The sequence below is a fragment of the Vigna umbellata genome, chromosome 8 (assembly GCF_029865625.1).
Source record: "Vigna umbellata cultivar VRB3 chromosome 8, Vumbellata_1.0, whole genome shotgun sequence".
NCBI lineage: Eukaryota > Viridiplantae > Streptophyta > Magnoliopsida > Fabales > Fabaceae > Vigna > Vigna umbellata.
This window is the reverse complement of record NC_142172.1, coordinates 17,298,417-17,317,018: the sequence shown is the minus strand read 5'-3', so window position 1 is coordinate 17,317,018 and position 18,602 is coordinate 17,298,417. Positions and strand designations below refer to the sequence as shown.

Sequence of the window (18,602 nt, the reverse complement as noted above, 5' to 3'; positions counted from 1 at the left end):
TATGAAATGTTAAAAAAAAGTATATTTTTCAATTAGTCTTCTTTTTTTTTAACATTTTCCGTATTTGAATAATATCATTTATATTTTGTCATCTTATCTTATTCATATATCTTTTTTTATGAACATGAGTTTTGTAATTGATATAAAATAATATTAGATAAAATAATAAATAAATTTTATTAAAAATATATTGAATAATAATAGATAATGACATGAAATATATTAAAAGTAATGTAATATCCCAAAATATAGCATTTAACTATATAATAATCATATGATTTAATAAGATAAATCTGTTGTAGATAGTATTATAAAGTGGAATTTCCAGTCATCCAAAAATAATTATAAAATTAAATTTTATATACAACCGAGTTAACCAAAACTATTTACAAAATTAATCTAAAGAAAACTAAACGACAACATCTTTTCCATCAAGTACCTGCTCCAAGGGAACCTCATCACACTCTACTCACACCCATAAGATGATCATAACAAAGAAAAGAACACAACAACATACAAACACAAGCACAAATAAAAGGGTTAGCTAGTTTACAATTAAAGAATGATATATATATATATATATATATATATATATATATATATATATATATATATATATATATATATATATATATATAAACTCAGTTAAACATGTTACATACAACAAACATATCACTACACAGTCATCAAACACTTTATGTATGACACTTATTATGAATGGACTATTCGAACTTAGAATGAATGTCAAGCTATGGTGGGTTGTGCACTCGTGGTGGCTTCTACTGCTTTACAAAGTTATTGTCAATGGGTTTCACCTTACCACACTCACAAGGTTAGTCTGTTCCACGCCTTGGATCATATTGAAAGCACCCAAGACTAAGATCTCCTGCTACTCTCACCATATGTGTCAATCTTCTCTACTTGAGAATGAAAAACCATTAGAGTGTCAAGATAATCCCCAAGACTAAGCTCCTTACATTCATACTAATGATACTTGAAACCAACACCAAGAAGTTCCTCCTTGGAACTCATTTATATACCTTTGAAACCATTACGATCACTTCACATTCACATAGTATACCAATACATGAAACTATTGATCATACATTAAAGAATTAGAAACACACTTACAAGTCATCGGAAATCACACAATAACACAATTTCTTCATGGCTTCTTGATACTCACATTTAGGTAAGGAAAACAACTTTGAAACACTCACCACCAGCTCCGGAAGGGTCCAAAACCCCCAAAATGACCTAAAGAACGTTCAAAAATGATATCCAGAACCCTAAAACCCACTTTCCCCCTCCCCCTCCCTTGAAACTTGGTGCAGTGGTTCCCAGTAGCACTCAACGTCCAGGGGATGGCGCTTAACGCTGGCGCCTCTGGAAATGGGCGCTCAGGCGCCATCAATAAGATCAAGACTCAATTTTCACACTTTGAACACTTTACCCCCAACTTTTAAAGACCTTTAGGACCCTCCAGACCTTGAGAAAACTTAGAAAACCCTACTGTAACTCAACTTGACCCTTTAAAACCCAAATTCACTCCTACAAGCTACCCAATTTCAATTCTACACTTTTAAACCTTCATAGTAGTTTACAACTTGCATAAACAAGTCTAAAGACACTTGCTAGCACTCTCCAAAACATTAGTTTCATCCCAGCTATCATACTTTCCATTTCCAATCCTTAAAACATCTAAATTGGACTAAAAACTCAATCTATGAAGCCATTTACACTTTCATAACAAATTTTACTAGTTTTAACACCTAGACAAGTCATAATAAGTGTAATAACAAACCTCTAACCTTCTAAAACAATGTATATCATTTACCTCAATATTTTACTACTAAAAGCTCTTTTTTTACACCAAAAGCATTTGAAAACATCAACTATGAACTATCGTTTTTGTTGCATACAATTTTCATCCATCTAGCCCTCCTAACAAGTTCCATTTTACCTAATGACAGTACCAAATTAGTGACCATAACACTTTCATACCTATTTCTAAATTTCACTAACCAAAACTCCCTTTTTTAAGCTTGAAACCTAAGTAACTTAACCAATACTTCCAACAACCACTTGAATTTTGTTTCAAACAATAAAAAATTCTTATCACACACAATTATAACAATATACAACATCATCATTTCATCATACCAATTATAATCAACAATCATATTATCAAAACATCAATTTAACATACGTAACATTTACCTAATCACACCAATTTCATAAAAAAAGTCTAGAAATAATAGGAATACCAATTTATAATACAAACACAACTAAGACAACGACTAGCTTTCCTTACCTCAAAAGAAACAGCCCCAACTCAAAAAGAATGCTACGTCAATTACTTGAACAACAAGGAATACCTAGACAAACCTATGAAACACTAAATTGAAAATGGACAGAGTCCTTAGAACTCTAGATGAACCAAGAACGAGTAGGAGAGGCATGATTACACATGCAACAGTACCAGATTCTTCTAAAACAAATTTGGAATGAAAGGAAAAAAGGAGTCGAAACTTACTTGCTCTATTCTTGAAATTGATCGGCTATATGTGGAGATAACTCAACTGTGATCTCCTAGGAACTTCCTGATCATCAAAAAGATGATCAAGGGATGAGAAATGTTAGAGAGATGTGAGAGAAAGCAAAGAGAAAGAATTTTAGAGAAATAAACGGTATTTTATGTAATAAGACGAGTTTAGAAAATTCTATTTATATTATTGAATTATTTTAAAATAAAATATTCGACCTTATTATTTTAATATATCTAATCATTTCTAATACTTTATTTTCTAGGTTATTACAAGTACAACTAATCTTCTCATTCAACATGTTTTTAAAACAATAAAAACTACTTGTTATTTTTAATATCATTTTAAATTAATCCTAAAATCTCATGTTTATTAACATATATAAACAATTAAACAAGAAGAAGATAATAAAAAACTAAAATAACATAAAAATTAAACACTAAAATCTTAATTACAAATTTGGATCTCAATAAATAAAGAAAATTAATAAATTTTTTTTAGAATAATTAAATTTATTATAAATTGGAAACTTAATTAAACTATAAATATAAAACACAATTATTTATAAGAAATTCTAGATAAAATAATTATTGCAGTATAATAAAAACTTGAGTTTTAATGATAAAAAATATTTCAATGCCAACAATCACCTTTATAACTTCTGGTGAAAACATATTCATAAAAATAAATTTTATAATTTTATTGTAAATACAAATAATTTTTATAATATTATTATAAATAGTTTTTATTTATTTTGTATATTATAATTAAGAAAATGGTTATGTTTAAGAAAATGTCAAAATAAAAATATAATTAAATTAAAAAAACAGTGATTTAAAGAGTAAAATAAAAAATAATTATTTTAATTTAAAAAATATATTTAAAAGATAAAATTAAAAAACAAATGTGTACATAAAATAGAAAAACAATTTTATATACGTATGTATAGATGTTTAATATTTTAATGATGCTTTTAAGTTATAAAAATTTATAACAATATTGACTTACGGTGAGACAAAAGTGTCATTTCAGATGTGTTAAAAAGTCAAATAAACAAAAGGTTCATTGTACCATTATTTTCGCCACAACTTATATTTGACCATTTTTTTCATGTTAAGTTAGATATTAAATTTACTTATAACTTAAAATTTGAACGAGTTGTTTTCTTTTTAATTGTATTTAATTTGAACTCAACTTAGTTTATAACAAATAATTCAAACACGAAATATATCCTAAGGTAAAGACTTAGAACATGGTATGTTAAAAGTAAAAATAGTTTAAAAATAATGAGACTCAATTATTTTAATATTAAATGATTTAAATATAAATAATTTTATTATAAATGAGTTTTATTATTTAAAACACAATTTTTTTAAAAACTACTTTTTTTAAAAAAAAAATACTTTTTTATAGGAGTTTTTCTTCTGCGTTAATTTATTTGAAGATTAAAACTGTCGGAGTGATCATAACGACAAGATCTTCAAGTCTATCCAATCAGTTTCTCCAAAAGAGTAAGTTAGTTTCTACTCTTTTTCTTTAGTTTGTCTTGTTTCTTTTGCATTCGAGTTGTAGTGTTTTTATGTCTTTTGAGTCTTCTATAAGAATTTTTATTGGTCAGTAGTTCTAATGGTGTAACCATGATCATGACTTTGTTGTTTGTAAGTGCAATTGGTATTCTTTGATCTGTAAGAGCTGTCTAAGGGTTCTATAGAGTCATTGGTCTTTAAACAGGTAAGGGAATATAATATTTGCTTTAATTTTGTGTAAAGAACTATGTATTTATGTTTGATAGATTGTGAGATTGATGCTTGGTTGAATCTATTACGAATTGAGATGATTTTCGAGTGATGTTTGTATCTTGATGAGTGAAGGTTTGCTTATTTATGAATATTACTGTGTATGCTCGTGAATTAATAATTGTTTGGATTTTGATATTGTTAATTGGAGTTTAATTAGATAAAATGAAAATTGAACTGAAAGTAGTAAAAAATGAGCGATTTTGGAGTTTAATTTGGTAGGTGGATTTATAGAAGAGCGACTTTGGAGAAATAACTGATGTTGGGGTTTGTTTTTAGGCCAATCAAAACTTGTCTAGGACCTTAGTTAACCAAAAATCTGGTGTTGAATTGGGAAGTAACAAATAGGTAGAGTTATTATAAGTTAGTTTTAGTCTAAAAATAGAGTTTTGATAGACGATATTTTTGAGATAAGGGTTGGGAAAACCTAAAGTTTAAGGTCTGTTTCTAGGCTTTTTAAATATTTTTTAGACTCTCAGTTGACAGAAATATGGTTAGTAATGTGTCATATATGATATGTTAGCTTTTGGAGTGTTGGTATGAGTTAGTGCAACTAAATTCTTGCCAAATATCAAAATGGTATCCTTTTTTTAGTATAAACATGTTTGTGAATTCATTCTAGGATCAATGATACTAATTTTGGTCATTTGGATAGGTCTTAGGTGCAATCAAGTCAAATTCGAAGTTGTTGTCATCTGGTATAGCATTGAGCGGTCCCGTGTGGTGCTCAACGCTGCCAAAATAATGAGCTATTAGGCTCCAAAGCGTTGAGCGTTGAAACTCCATAGAGCTTTGGGCGTTGGGCGAGAAGATAGGCTCGCTAGGTGAGAGATCTCACATGAGCTGTGGTGTCGAGCGCAATAAGCTGGAATTGAGTGCGCCCTATTATCATGTCTTTGGTACTTGTTGTGTTTTTAAGTGCTCTATTTGAGGTGAGTGGTAGTGTATTTTTATGTCTGATTCTTATTAGTTTGGTGATGCTCATGGAATGTAATTTGAATGTAAATGTATTAGTATTCATTTTCATCATGATATGATGGTTATGATGATTTTGTCTTGATCATGTGCATGGTAGATGGACGAAATTTCATGACTCTCGTGAAAAGTTTCCATGGTGGTGCCTAGTAGTGTATGTGTTATTGTAGGAGCTTAGTCTTGGGAATTATCCTGACACTCTAATGGTCACCCATTCTTAGGTAGAGAGAGGTGAGACATGTGATGAGAGTAGCAGAAAGTCTTGGTCTAGGGAGTTTACCTTGACCTAAGGCGTTAATGGACTAACCTCGTTGAAAATGTCTTTACAGAGCAGTAGAGGTCACCACAATTACCCAACCCGTCATAATTCTACAATAATACATGTATCTAGATGATTAAGTCTAGAATCTATCTATATGCTTAGGTTGTTTTGGTTTGAAAGTAAAATGGGAATTTCTTTAATAATATTAGCTTACCCTTCTATTTTCGTTGGTTTGTGTGTGTTTATTTTCTCTTTTACAATAATCACCTTAATGATGTGAACTTAAGGAGAGGTCTCTCGTGAGCATCACTACTGGAAAAGCACGATTTACCGACGGCATATTACCGAAGGCTTTGAAGCCCTCGGTATTGAGATGATTACCGAAGGCTTTTAAGCCGTCGACAACGTTCTCGCGCTAATTTAAGTCTGGATTTTGGTTCCCCAATTTCATTTTCTTCACGCTTCGTCGCTTTCCCCAAATTTTTCAATTTCCCTCCCCCTTTGTTCTCTTCTCTGAAGTTTCCCCCTTCCCTTCCCTATTCTGCTGGTGCCCTCCATTGTGCCCTCCAATATTGAGCGATTCTGGGATAAGTGAGGGTTGGTTGATTGACAATGGTTTGGGGATTCTTTGGCTGGGATTGAAGACGACGGTTTGGGGGTTCTACGCCTAGGTTCGCTGAGGCCGGTTTGGTGGTTCTGCGGTTGGGTTGGTTGACGCCGATTTGGGGGTTTTGCGGCTGGGTTCGTTGACCCAGGTTTCGGGGTTCGTGGGAGATGTCCGGAATACGGCGGCAACGAGAGTCTCACTGTCTAGTGAAGGCTGGTAGATCTGGAGCGAATAGCATTGCGATGGTGATGGAGGTAGCGAGACGCGCTACGGCTTCTTTCGTGGTGGCTCTGTCGGTCTGCGAAGGGGATAAGATCGCGATTAGATGACTCTCGCGAGGGTGTGCTTTCTGTGTGTTTCGTGTTTCTGCTTTTGCGAAATTGGTGGCGCGGGGAAGATGGCGGCTCTGGAGCGACGGCGGCGAGGGAGATTCAGGGTGGAGGGGAGGCACGATGGTGATCCGAGATGCATCGGCAACGTCTGAAGCGTGACAGTATCAACGACGGGTTCATCGAATGGAGGTCGATGAAAGGTACAGTTGTTGTTGATCTTCGATTCGGATGGTAGGATGAAAACGGATTTGGAAATTGGGGATGTGTTCTTGGGTTGAATGCACTAAATTTGATGGATTTTTGGGTTCGTTATGGAGCCTTGATGCTTTATTCTGTTTGTTTTGTGCAGATGGATGATCTTGATATCAGATGGGCTTGTTTGATGGAGCTGTGAAACCTTGGAAGACTGGGTTCAGATCACTCTTGGTGCTGAAGAGATTTTAGCACAAGCTGGGTTGGCTAGGAGGGGACTTAGTGGATGCTGCAAAAATGGCCAATGTTGGTTTGAAATCTGTTACTGCACTTTATTGTCAAAATTGTTACTGGTTTAAGCTTCTAGTGGTTGGCTTTAAACTTCAAAGTCTGCATCATAACAGCAATGATTACAAAGAACTGAAAGAACCAACAAAAGTGAGATTTATGAGTGAACAATGCAGTGACAATTTTATTTGGTGTTGCTCTTGATGTATTCAATTTTTAAACGTGGATTGGACTTGTTGCTGCACTAGAATTTGTTGTTTGAATACATTTTCGATGGAGCTTGTTAAACTGTACAACTTATTTTCTTCTTGGATAGCTATTTTTTGTTTGATGCTGGTCTGCTATTGGTCGTTACTAATTAGGAACAAGTAAAGTTATAACAATCTTTTTCAGGACTTTAAAATAATTAGTAATTAAATGCAAATATCATAGATACTGTATAATGATTAAATTGGTCATAAAAAGAGAAAAAATGAGTTATAAAGACTTGTTTTTGTTTACATTAAGATAAATTAAAACATAAAATATGTTGAATTTGATAAAAATGGTGGGCTGAGAGCTAGTATTGTTGGATGCCACCATCTTCAACAGTGGTTTGCTCATAAAGTCAACCAATTGGTTATACATGATTTTGTTTTCTTTGCCATTTTGCAGGTTTTTGTGGGTATTATTATCTCTTGGAGCCACTCTGGTGGGTGGGAATGACCACAAGTAAGCTTTCAGTGTTGTTTTAATTTTGTTTTTATGCTTAAAACTTTGTTTTTTAACATGGCAGGACGGGGCTGCTAGATTCTAGATTTTCTTTTACCTTTTGTCTTGTATTAATAATTGGTTTTGATTTTATCAATTAATTGTCTGGAGTTAATTGGATTTTATTTTTAATAAATTTTTTGAATCTGGTAAGTTAGGATCAACTGACTCGTTTTACATTGTGTAGTGGAACCCGGATTTCATGTTTTACATGCTTTATTATTAGCTAGATGCAAATATTTGTTTGTCATGGTCATTTTTTCTTCATCTGATTTCTTGCAGAACCTGTTTCTGTATGGTTTAATGTATAGTGATTGCAGGAGAGGTTGCAAATTTTGTTGCATATGCGTTTGCCCCAGCGGTTCTAGTTAAAAGTGAAAAAGGTACACCAACCAAGTAGCTTTTGTATTGGATGCTACACATATCAATCACCCAGAATATATAAATATATATGCATCACATTCTGCAGCAGCCCAACGCCCTGTTTTTTTTTTCGCCCTTCAAAATTTACCGAAGGCTTTTGGCCCTCGGTAATTACCGAAGGCTTTTGGCCCTCGGTAATTACCGAAGGCTTTTGACCCTCGGTAATTACCGAAGGGCGAAAGCCCTCGGTAAATGTTAACGACAAGGGATTTACCGAGGGCTCTTTGGCCGTCGATAATCCTTCGGTAATTACCTTTTACCGACGGTTTTGGGCTGTTTCCGAGGGCTTCTGACCTTCGGTAATGCCCTTCTTTTTTGTAGTGCATGTACTAGGAAGAGGTGAAGTTGAGACGTAGAGTAAAATATTTGGTTTCAAGTTTCATTCGTTAATGTAAAAAATCTATCACATTTTTTTTTTCAATATAATATCTCGTAATGATCTTGCTTTTTATATATATATATATATATATATATATATATATATATATATATATATATATATATATATATTCTACTATTATAAATTATATTTGGAAATTTTTAATAGCTTCGTATATAATTTCTTTAAATTAACTTATTTATATTATTGAAAGATAATGACACATCATATCACCTTATAATTAACACTCTAAAATTTATCATATATATATATATATATATATATATATATATATACATATATATATATATATATATATATATATACTTATACTTATGTTAAAACACCATTGTTAAAGTCACATCATATCACATTACACAACAAAAGGTAATATAATATCACTACAACTTTTTTATCAAATATAACTTCTTATCACATGTTATTTTATTTTATATAACTTAAACCATTAGAAAAATTAAATATTTATATTATAAATTACAATACTTAATACATAAATTCAAACACCGATTCATATATGATACTAGGATAATAACTTCAATTTTCATAATTTTCATTCATGTATATTAGAACATACTAAATATATTCTTATTCTTATATATTCTAACTACAATCATAATTTTTTTTATCATACAAAATTTACATCATATATTTTAAATTTTACATCCCATAATAGACCTCATTAATTACACAATAAGTCATACATTCATATATCCAATTTATCATTCAAACCCTTATATTCTAATATAAAATGAATACTAGTAAATTTCAATTCACCATTCATGATATTATAATAATATTCAAATATAAAAAGTTTATTAACAAAACTCCAATAATATTTAATTATCAGTCTATACATATAAGCACATAGCTTAGAAATGCAAACTATCCTTCTTGTGAATAATCTAGGGAAAAGGAGGAGGGTGGGAGGAACTTACTTTGAACAAAAAATTATAATTGAATGGTTATATTCTATTATTTATTAGCTTCACTATGATAGGTTCATACATTAAAAAGCATGAACTATTAACTCAAAAATCTAGAGAGAGTATAAAGGAAATTGTTTAAGAAAAATGAAGTTTTTTTTAATAAAGGTTTAAATAGTTAACTTGTTATTTATAAGCTTTTTAAGCTTAAATAATAAATTAGTCAAACTTAGACCCTGAGAAAAATTAATTCAATTGCTACATATCAACTTTTATCCATCATCTCTAAGTAAATAAGTGAATACAAAAAAAACTTTACTCGAATAAAGAAAAATCACTATGCAATAACATGCATAAGGATAAATGTGATAGAGAGATATGATGTTATAGTAGTTTTCAAGTAGTGTCATATGGAATAATAGTATAAGAAAGATAGGTTTTATACAAAAAGATATTTTAAAGAAATTATCAAAATGAGTAAGTAATTTAAAGAAAAAAAAGTCGTTGTCAAATTTATTATTTCATTATTCTTCTATGAATGAATCATGTGGTTTTATATGTTCAAAATTTATGATGAGAAAAAATTATTCTTTTGATTGTATTTAGTTGAGTAAAACATATGTTTTCTGTATAATAAAGAGAGAAGAAGAAATTGACCTGAAAAAATATCTTTCTAATCCAAAGTGTATCTATTTTCGGAAAAGATCTAAACTTTTGTAAATTTAATATATAAAATTAAAATTTTATATGTACAATGGGTCAATTTTATGTGCAAAGATGTAATGTGATTAATTGTGAATTTCAATTTAATTACTTGAATTGTATATTTCATCCTTTAATCATATCTTTATGTCTCACTTACAAACCATCCACCACATGCATTTCTTTAATTTAAATTAATATCAGAGACACACTTTTGCCTTTTCAAGATAAAAATTTATTTGATTTCAAAATGGAAATATCTTAAAAAGTTATTAGGATTCTATGTATTTATCTTTAACTTAAAGTGATTTTAAAAAATTAAAGTGATTTTTATTAATATAATAAAAAATTTAAATAACACTTTATGAAACTTAAGAAATTATTAGGATTTATCACATATTTAATTATCTTTCATTTTAGTAATTTCATTTAATTATGTTATGTTTTGAAAAGTACTGTTGTGACTATTTCCTCTTTTAACATTAAAATGGATAATATTTTTTTAAGAGAGGAAGCATTTTATTTTTCCTAGAGTTTTCTTTATTGTCTTTCCCTTAAAGAATTAAAAGATATAATCAAGAAGTTCTTTAAAAATAATTATTTCACTTCATTTCCAAACTAGATACATCAATGAAAATGGTTAAACTTAAAAATATTTTAAAACTTTTGGTGCTTTCTCAAAACTTAAACTTATTTATAGTTCATTCTACTCTTATTTGCTACGAAGATTTGAAATTCGTGTAAAAGTTGTTTTTTGTTTCTTGGTTAATTTTTCTCTTTTAAATGTTTTATGGTGTCATTTAATCAATGTTATAAGAATGAGTACATACATGGATGGATGGAAATGAAACAATATTAAGTTCAAAGTATTGGTTAAATGGAATGCAATAGATATCAACAAATATAAGTAAAAAGGTTTTTGGTACAAGTAAACATCGTGAATAATTATTATTAAGATTGGTTTGAAATCATCCACTAAATGTAACTAGATAAATGATAATTGTATGCACGATGATCAATATCAAAATTTACATTCAAGGTGTGATTTAGAGGAAATTTTTGTTAGCACACAAAAGGTACATTATGTATCTTATTACTATAGAGTCATTTTTTTTACATTAATTTGTTTTAACTTGTAAAACATTTAAGAGAACAATAAAAGACTTATGAGATTAATACGGTGGACACCACCTTATAGAAGAATTTGTGAAAATTAACTATGACTGAGCCTTCACAATCCATCAAAATAAAACAAGTACAAAAGTAGTTGTAAGGAATTACAAAAGTAGTTGTAAGGAATTGGGAAGTAAAAAATTTCATCCTTAATAGACAACCATAGCAAAGGAGTACAAAATATTGTCAAGAGTGGTTCTAAAATTACTATTGAGATCATTAACACACACTAGCCAAAGAAATAAATTATGATGATGCTCATTTCTTCAATCATTCAAAGTAAGACTATTAATACGATTTATTGAAATCATGTCTTTATAAAAGTAAACTCAATTGCTAATTACCAAACATGCATTTCATTGTATCTTGATGATGTTAAGCTTTTTAAAGACTCTACCTATTTTATTGAAAGTCATTTTTTTTTAGACAAAACTGAAAAAATATATTGTAGATGATATATTTGGATGTAGTTTGCTAAAAGTATAATGTATTAAAGAATATCATATATTACAATAAGTAAACAAGAGTATTTGAAATTTCAAATTCTTGTTTTTGGTTTGTGTCATTCTTTTATGGGTTAAATATGTTTTTAGTCCCTAAACTATTGGCTGTTTTTGGTTTTCGTCCCTCTTTCAAAATAAGGTACAATTTGATCCTCATTCTTTTCGAAACGTTCGTTTTAGTCCTCGGAATTTTGGTTTTAGTCCTCATTTGTTGCTAAATGAGGACCAAATTTTTAAACAGTGTTTAGTTTTCGAGGACTAAAACGAACGTTTTGAAAAGAATGAGGACCAAATTGTACCTTACTTTGAAAGAGGGACGAAAATCAGAAACGACCAATAGTTTAGAGACTAAAAACATATTTAACCCTTCTTTTATCTGTATGGCTCACATCTGATTCCTTTGATAAATCAATGAGTGATACAAGAATTGATAGTTACTTTTAGTGACTAGTTCATATAAGTATAATACAAGTATAATAATATAATTAATATGATTTTTTTATCGAAAATCTTTCTAACAAATATTTCAAGTAAGCATATCCGATTAAAATAAACAATAATATATATATATATATATATATAAAAGTTGAATGGATTATGTGAGTTATATTGTCCAAAGGGTTTTGAAGGTGGAAAAGATTGTAGAAAGTGAAAGTGAAGTGGTTTTGGGTGGTGTGAGCATCACCATCATCCCAAATGTCTTATAGCTTAGAGTGTGAAATAATTTCTGAGAAGAGGCACTGACACAACCCTACTCTTATGTTCAATTTCAAACTCACTCAAACACTGCTACTGTCATTGTTTTGGACCACTACACACTCCTATCTATATAGGACTACGACTCTTTTCCCACATGCATCAATTAAATACCTGCTCCCTCTCACTCATACCATTCAATCATGCATCTCCTTTTTAATTCTCATTAAATTTCTATTCCTATATATTAAATCACAATTTCTCCTTCTCATTCACATTTATATTTATAAAATCTAATACCACTAATTTAAGAAAAAAAACTACTTCATCAATCGAATCGTAAATCTGACTCTCCAGAAATGGGTTTTGAAAAACATCATGGTTCTAATGAACTAGAAAATAGTTAAGACACTAAAGCAATTGAACTTGAAGATGAACTTCGTGGTTCTTAGAATGATGGTCTAATGATAACAAATGTTATTCGATATATATGTGATGACCAACGTGGCAACTGCTATCAGAAATGGTGAACAAGTTCAGCAGAGAGAGGTAATTATAACATGCGTATGGCAGTAACAAGTGTCAACCTCAAACTCGTAGAAATCTGAAAAAACACTCCTGCCACGTGTTAAGTTCATTAACTACTGTCGTTTCCATTTAATGTTGCCATGAAAAAATACATTTAATAAGGACTAAATTAATATAAAATTCTTTTGAAGATATTTTTTATTTTAAACTTTAGTATGTATTTTTAAAATTGATCATATTGTACTAATAGTTGAATATATAATAAAGTGATTACTATCTGTTTGTATAATACGTATGTATATAATTTAAGATATTTCAATATAATGAAACATTGTTTGTAAATTTCTTGAATTGGCTCAGAAGGACCCTGAAGTTAATAGGCTTTTGCATGCATTAAGAATGTGTGGCTCAATTTTTGTGTGGCAAAAGTAACTTGGAGGAGACAAAGAATAAATATAGGACCACCGTATAAGACAAGAGAATATTATTATTTTATAGAATAAGCTTTTTCAACATATTTTACATATCTTTTTTCTCATCTTTCTATCTCTTTCTCCTTACCTATCTTAAATTACAAGATTTGTTGCACATACGAGAGGCAAATGCTTTCCATAACATTGTTTCTCTTTTCCAACCATATCTTTTTCTATTTACAAAACTTGATATCCCAGACTATAATATATGACATGTTGGGGGTAATTTTATTAACAAGAGAGAACCAAAAATAAAATAATTTGAAAAATAAACTTACCAATCATTACTTACAAAATAAAATAAATAAAATTGATTGACAAAAGTTATTTTACTAACATTGGTTATAGAAATGTATAAATAAATAATTGGAAAGAGAATATATAAACTATGTATTTACATTACGGACTAAAACTAATTAGTTTACTAAAGTTGACTTATTTAACTTCTAGAATAATATTTTAATTTATGTATTAGTTACTTTTAATTATTAATTACTAGTATAAAAAAATATATTATATCGATTTTTTTGGAGCATATTATATCGATTATGACATTGATGTAATAAGTGTAAGACCTATTACATCAGTGGTAAACCGATGTAATCATATAAATATAACATCGATTCAGATCAAGTCGCTTTAATGGAGAAAGAATCACTAATAAGAGAAGTTCAATTACATTGATTTAGGTTAATGTTGTTATTTCTTTAAAAACTCAATACATATATATTACATCGGTTAAGGTCACAATCAATGTAATATGTACTATTTTTTCTTTTTTATATGACATTTGTTTCTATAATCCATTTCATGCAAAAGACTAATACATTCTAGATTACAGACAATTCAAATATGTGATATTTTGTAATGATACTTAAACATCAATACTTTTCATAAGGTACAATAAATTACTAAAGCATATTATGGTAAATTTAAGGCATCAAAATACTTAAACATCCAAAATAAAACATTCCTAATGCCTATGAAACTAATTTTTACACCTAAAAAAATATATTGCCCATTTCATGCGAATTTCTTTAAGTACGTGTGTTTCCAATGGTTCACATTCTCAAAAACCCTGAAATATGAAATATATATATATATATATATATATATATATATATATATATATATATATATATATATATATATATATTATAATTATGTTATAGGAAGTAAAGCTAAACATCAATACTTAAAGAAACTCTTACATCAGCTCATGAATCAACAATGTTAGCATGAACTATGGTCCACATCTAATGCATAATGTAGTTTCACACTCAAAGCTTCCATGTTACTTATTGCACTAATATATAAAATTTGTGTAATTAATATATGAAGAACTAAGAGAATTTAATTGATAATACATAAATTCAATGCAAACTACATACCATAGTTTAAATCCAATTAAGATGAGATGAAGATAAATGGATTTACCATCTAAGACAACGTTAACATTAATAGCACTAAAAAGAGAAGTCATTAGTAATTTACAACATAATCATAATAAAACCCGTTACTTTTGTAATTAACACATATACCTCTATATTAAAGTTTTCAATTCTTTTGCTTGACTTATTGTGTAATAAACAAAATCACACGACAATATGGTTCATGAGACACATAATTATCAATTGTCAATAAGACTTATTAAATAAAGATTTTAATTAGTGATTTGAAATTTGTAAGATAATAACTAAAGTGAGTGAGTTTAACTTATGTATGAATATAAGGGGCAATGTAAATTATTTTCCTAGATGCATCAATCCACAGTTGAATGTAAGTTTAAGAGTGCATTGATTTATTCCCAGACCTTTGTATAATTTGAGACTCAATGAAACCATATATATTTTCTGTGTTGACAATTAATTCATTTAGATACATGCATTGATACAAATTCACATGGTTTAGGTTGATTTCACAAAACATAAGTTAAATGCAAAATATAAATTTAGATTGTACTCTCATCATCCAAAGTTGAATAACTACAATATTCAACATTATCCTAAATTATTTCAAACAAATCTAACATGTTTACATACAAAGGTATAACACCATTGAGAATGCTAAAGATTGTTGCATCCAAATAAATGACAAGCTTGAAACAAATTAGACGAAACCTTAATCAACTCTTGAACTGGAGACAACTAATACGGGTAGAACAACCCATAATGGAGCCCCCAACAACCAAGGGGAGGGTGACAACAACAAATGGGACGGAAGGGAAAGCGACGAAAGTAGGATGACGGGATTGAGGGTTTTTGTGACACCACCAATACAAGTAGAGAAACCCTTAGTGGAGTCCCCAACAACCCAAAGGAGGGCGGCGACAACAAATGATATGGACAAGCAAGCACTGACAACAAGAATAAGGACTTTTGTAGAACAACCTCCTTAGACTAGTGTGCAAAACAATTGAAAACCCAAAACTCCTTGGCTACATGACTGGATCTATGAGGCGGTGTGGCGATGCGGAGGAAGGAGTACACCATACTCTAACAACAAAGAGGAGGAATGTGTGAGGTAAAAAAGAAGGTAAATGAAGGCACAAATGGAGGAGGAAAGCAACTAAGTGGAAGGATCATGAAAACGATGTAGACAAAGTGAGGGAAACCGCATCTGGAAGAATACTAGAGATATTATATTAGTTATCATGGTGAACCGATGTAATATCTAGTTTAATTTAAAAAAAGAAAAGAAAATATGTTTAAACATGTTTTTTATTTTTATTTTTAAATAGTATACTACATAGGTTATACTAAAAAGTGATGTAACGTAGTTTCCAATAATTATAAAATTTTCATCAAGCAATCAACTACATCGTTTTTATGATAAACAATGTTATATCATGTTGTTATTTCATTGTTTTGCAGTAGTGAATGTAGAGATGACAAAAATATCCCTATTCGTAGATGTCCATGGATAAAATCTACTACATATAAAATTTGCGATAAATAATTTTACCCACATGTAGAAGATATTTTGATATTCATTTATAAACGGGTTGAATGTGAATATACTATTACCAGCAAAAAAATTAAAATTAAAATTTAATTTATATTTTATTAAGTTAAATTTAATTATAATTGCAATTAATTTATATTTTATTAGATTACATTTAATTAAAATTAAATTTTTATTTATATTTAATTTAATTTATATTATGTTTTATTTATTTTTTATAATTTTGTTTAGATTTTATTTCAAAAAATTTTAAAATATTTGTTTAAATATTTGAGGATATCATCAATGTCTATAAATTTTAAAATATTTTTAAGTATTTTTAAAACATATATTTATTAAGTAAGATAAAAATTTTATTGTAGGGTGAGTAAAATAAATAGACATTACTCGTCTTCTATGTAATGTGAATACATAAATTTAATTATGAAACCTTAACTTCAACCTAAGAAACATACTAATTATTATTATTTTATTTGATATTGTTATTTCTTAATATTTAGATTGAGAAACCTAATCCATTCGATGTTGATAACTTTTGAAGCAAATGGAAGGGTTGAAGAGAGAAAATGATAATTGTGTTCATGTAATAAAAAAAAGAAGATGAACACTTGAGGATAATTCCAAAAACCAAGAAACACCCCACTAACTAATATTTTCATGTTACATGGTTGAACCAAGGAATCATCAATTCACATAAGAACCTGAAGATTGGGAGCAGAAGCAGATGCACCAACAACGTTTCGATCTATCTGAGAAGGGCTTCTCCAAAACCCCATCCCACGAAACCTCTCCCACATCATTTTCTCCAGCTCCAACAACTCTGCGTCATTCTCCGCCTCGCTCGGCTGCCGCATCGCCGCCACGTCTACGCCGTCGTCGACGCAGAGCGGGTACACGCGCCCCGCGCCCATGATGTCGTCGCAGCACCCGCACGTGCACCGCCGCACGTGCACGGTGGCCGCCGCCTCCAGCCTCTCCCTCAAGCTCTGCAGCCGCCGCTGTCGCTTCCGCTGCAGCATCTTCTGGCAAAGGCTCGCCGGCAACTTGTACACGGCGAGATACACCATGTTGGCCAGCCCGAACGAGAAGCAGCAGCACACGGCGGCGGTGCCACCCACCACCTCCCCCAAGCGCGTCCCTGGGTCGGTCTGACTGAGAAATGGCCTCCTCCGGTGAGACACGGCTGGTCGGATAAGAATACTTTTGGAGAGAAGTGACATAACCGTTTTGCAAGTGGGTAACGGAATCAGTTATTAGTTGTATAAATTTTGGTTTTTGTGTTTTATCCTTCTTTCTTCGCCGAATCGGATTCTAACGATAAAACCCAGAGGGATTTTTCTTTAGAAGTTTGAAGAAAGAAGGAAGAAAAAGGTTCTATGAAAGAAAGGCTTTATATTTTTGTTTGTAGTTGGCCATGGAGACAAGGGGACAGAGGGTGAGTTTAGGAAGTTTTATGGGAAAAAGCCAAATTTGGTTTTTCATGGGAAATTGAATTTTAGGAGATAATTAAGCAAAATATAGGGTAGAAGAGAAAGAAGGTGTTAATTGAGGGTGATTTTTTTAGGGTTTGGAATGGGTGGAATTTGATGGAAATAGGTGTTAATCTAGAAATAGAATGATGTAGGCAATGGCAGCTCAACACTCTGTGTCAACAAAACTAACTATGGCTGCTGCTCTTCTATTTCTTCCATTTACTTTTGACTTTATTATGTTTCATCCAACCACTTCTATTCTCAACTACCTTAATTTCTAACTCTAAGCTGTCTATATAAACATTATATATTTATTCAAAAAATATAACTCATTTTGCTCACTTATACCTTCCCAATATAACTACAAAATGTTTTTCGGCATGTACATCACACATTATTATTGTATTATAAAATAATGTTATAAAATTGTAATATCTCATAAACATTTACCACCATGTTGTTGGTCCGGTCCAACTCCACACAGACAGATACTATTTCATAGTTTAGAAGGTCTTGTCTCCGATCTTTTTTAATTTTCTCTTACACGCATATAAATATATATTATATATATATATATATATATATATATATATATAT

The 18,602-nt window shown here is 30.2% G+C and overlaps 1 protein-coding gene across 1 annotated transcript; it reads right to left on the bottom strand.

Moving 5' to 3' along the window:
• Positions 1 to 17,086: 17,086 nt before the first annotated feature.
• On the bottom strand, positions 17,087 to 18,259 carry LOC148194151 (uncharacterized). The gene has a single exon (XM_088097622.1). The coding sequence runs from the start codon at positions 17,751 to 17,753 to the stop codon at positions 17,223 to 17,225; it is 531 nt and encodes a 176-aa protein (XP_087953748.1). The 5' UTR covers positions 17,754 to 18,259; the 3' UTR covers positions 17,087 to 17,222.
• Between the last annotated feature and the right edge of the window lie 343 nt (positions 18,260 to 18,602).

Excerpts from the sequence above, each read along its gene's own strand:
- LOC148194151 (XM_088097622.1), bottom strand. The coding sequence starts at position 17,753 with ATGTCACTTCTCTCCAAAAGTATTCTTATCCGACCAGCCGTGTCTCAC.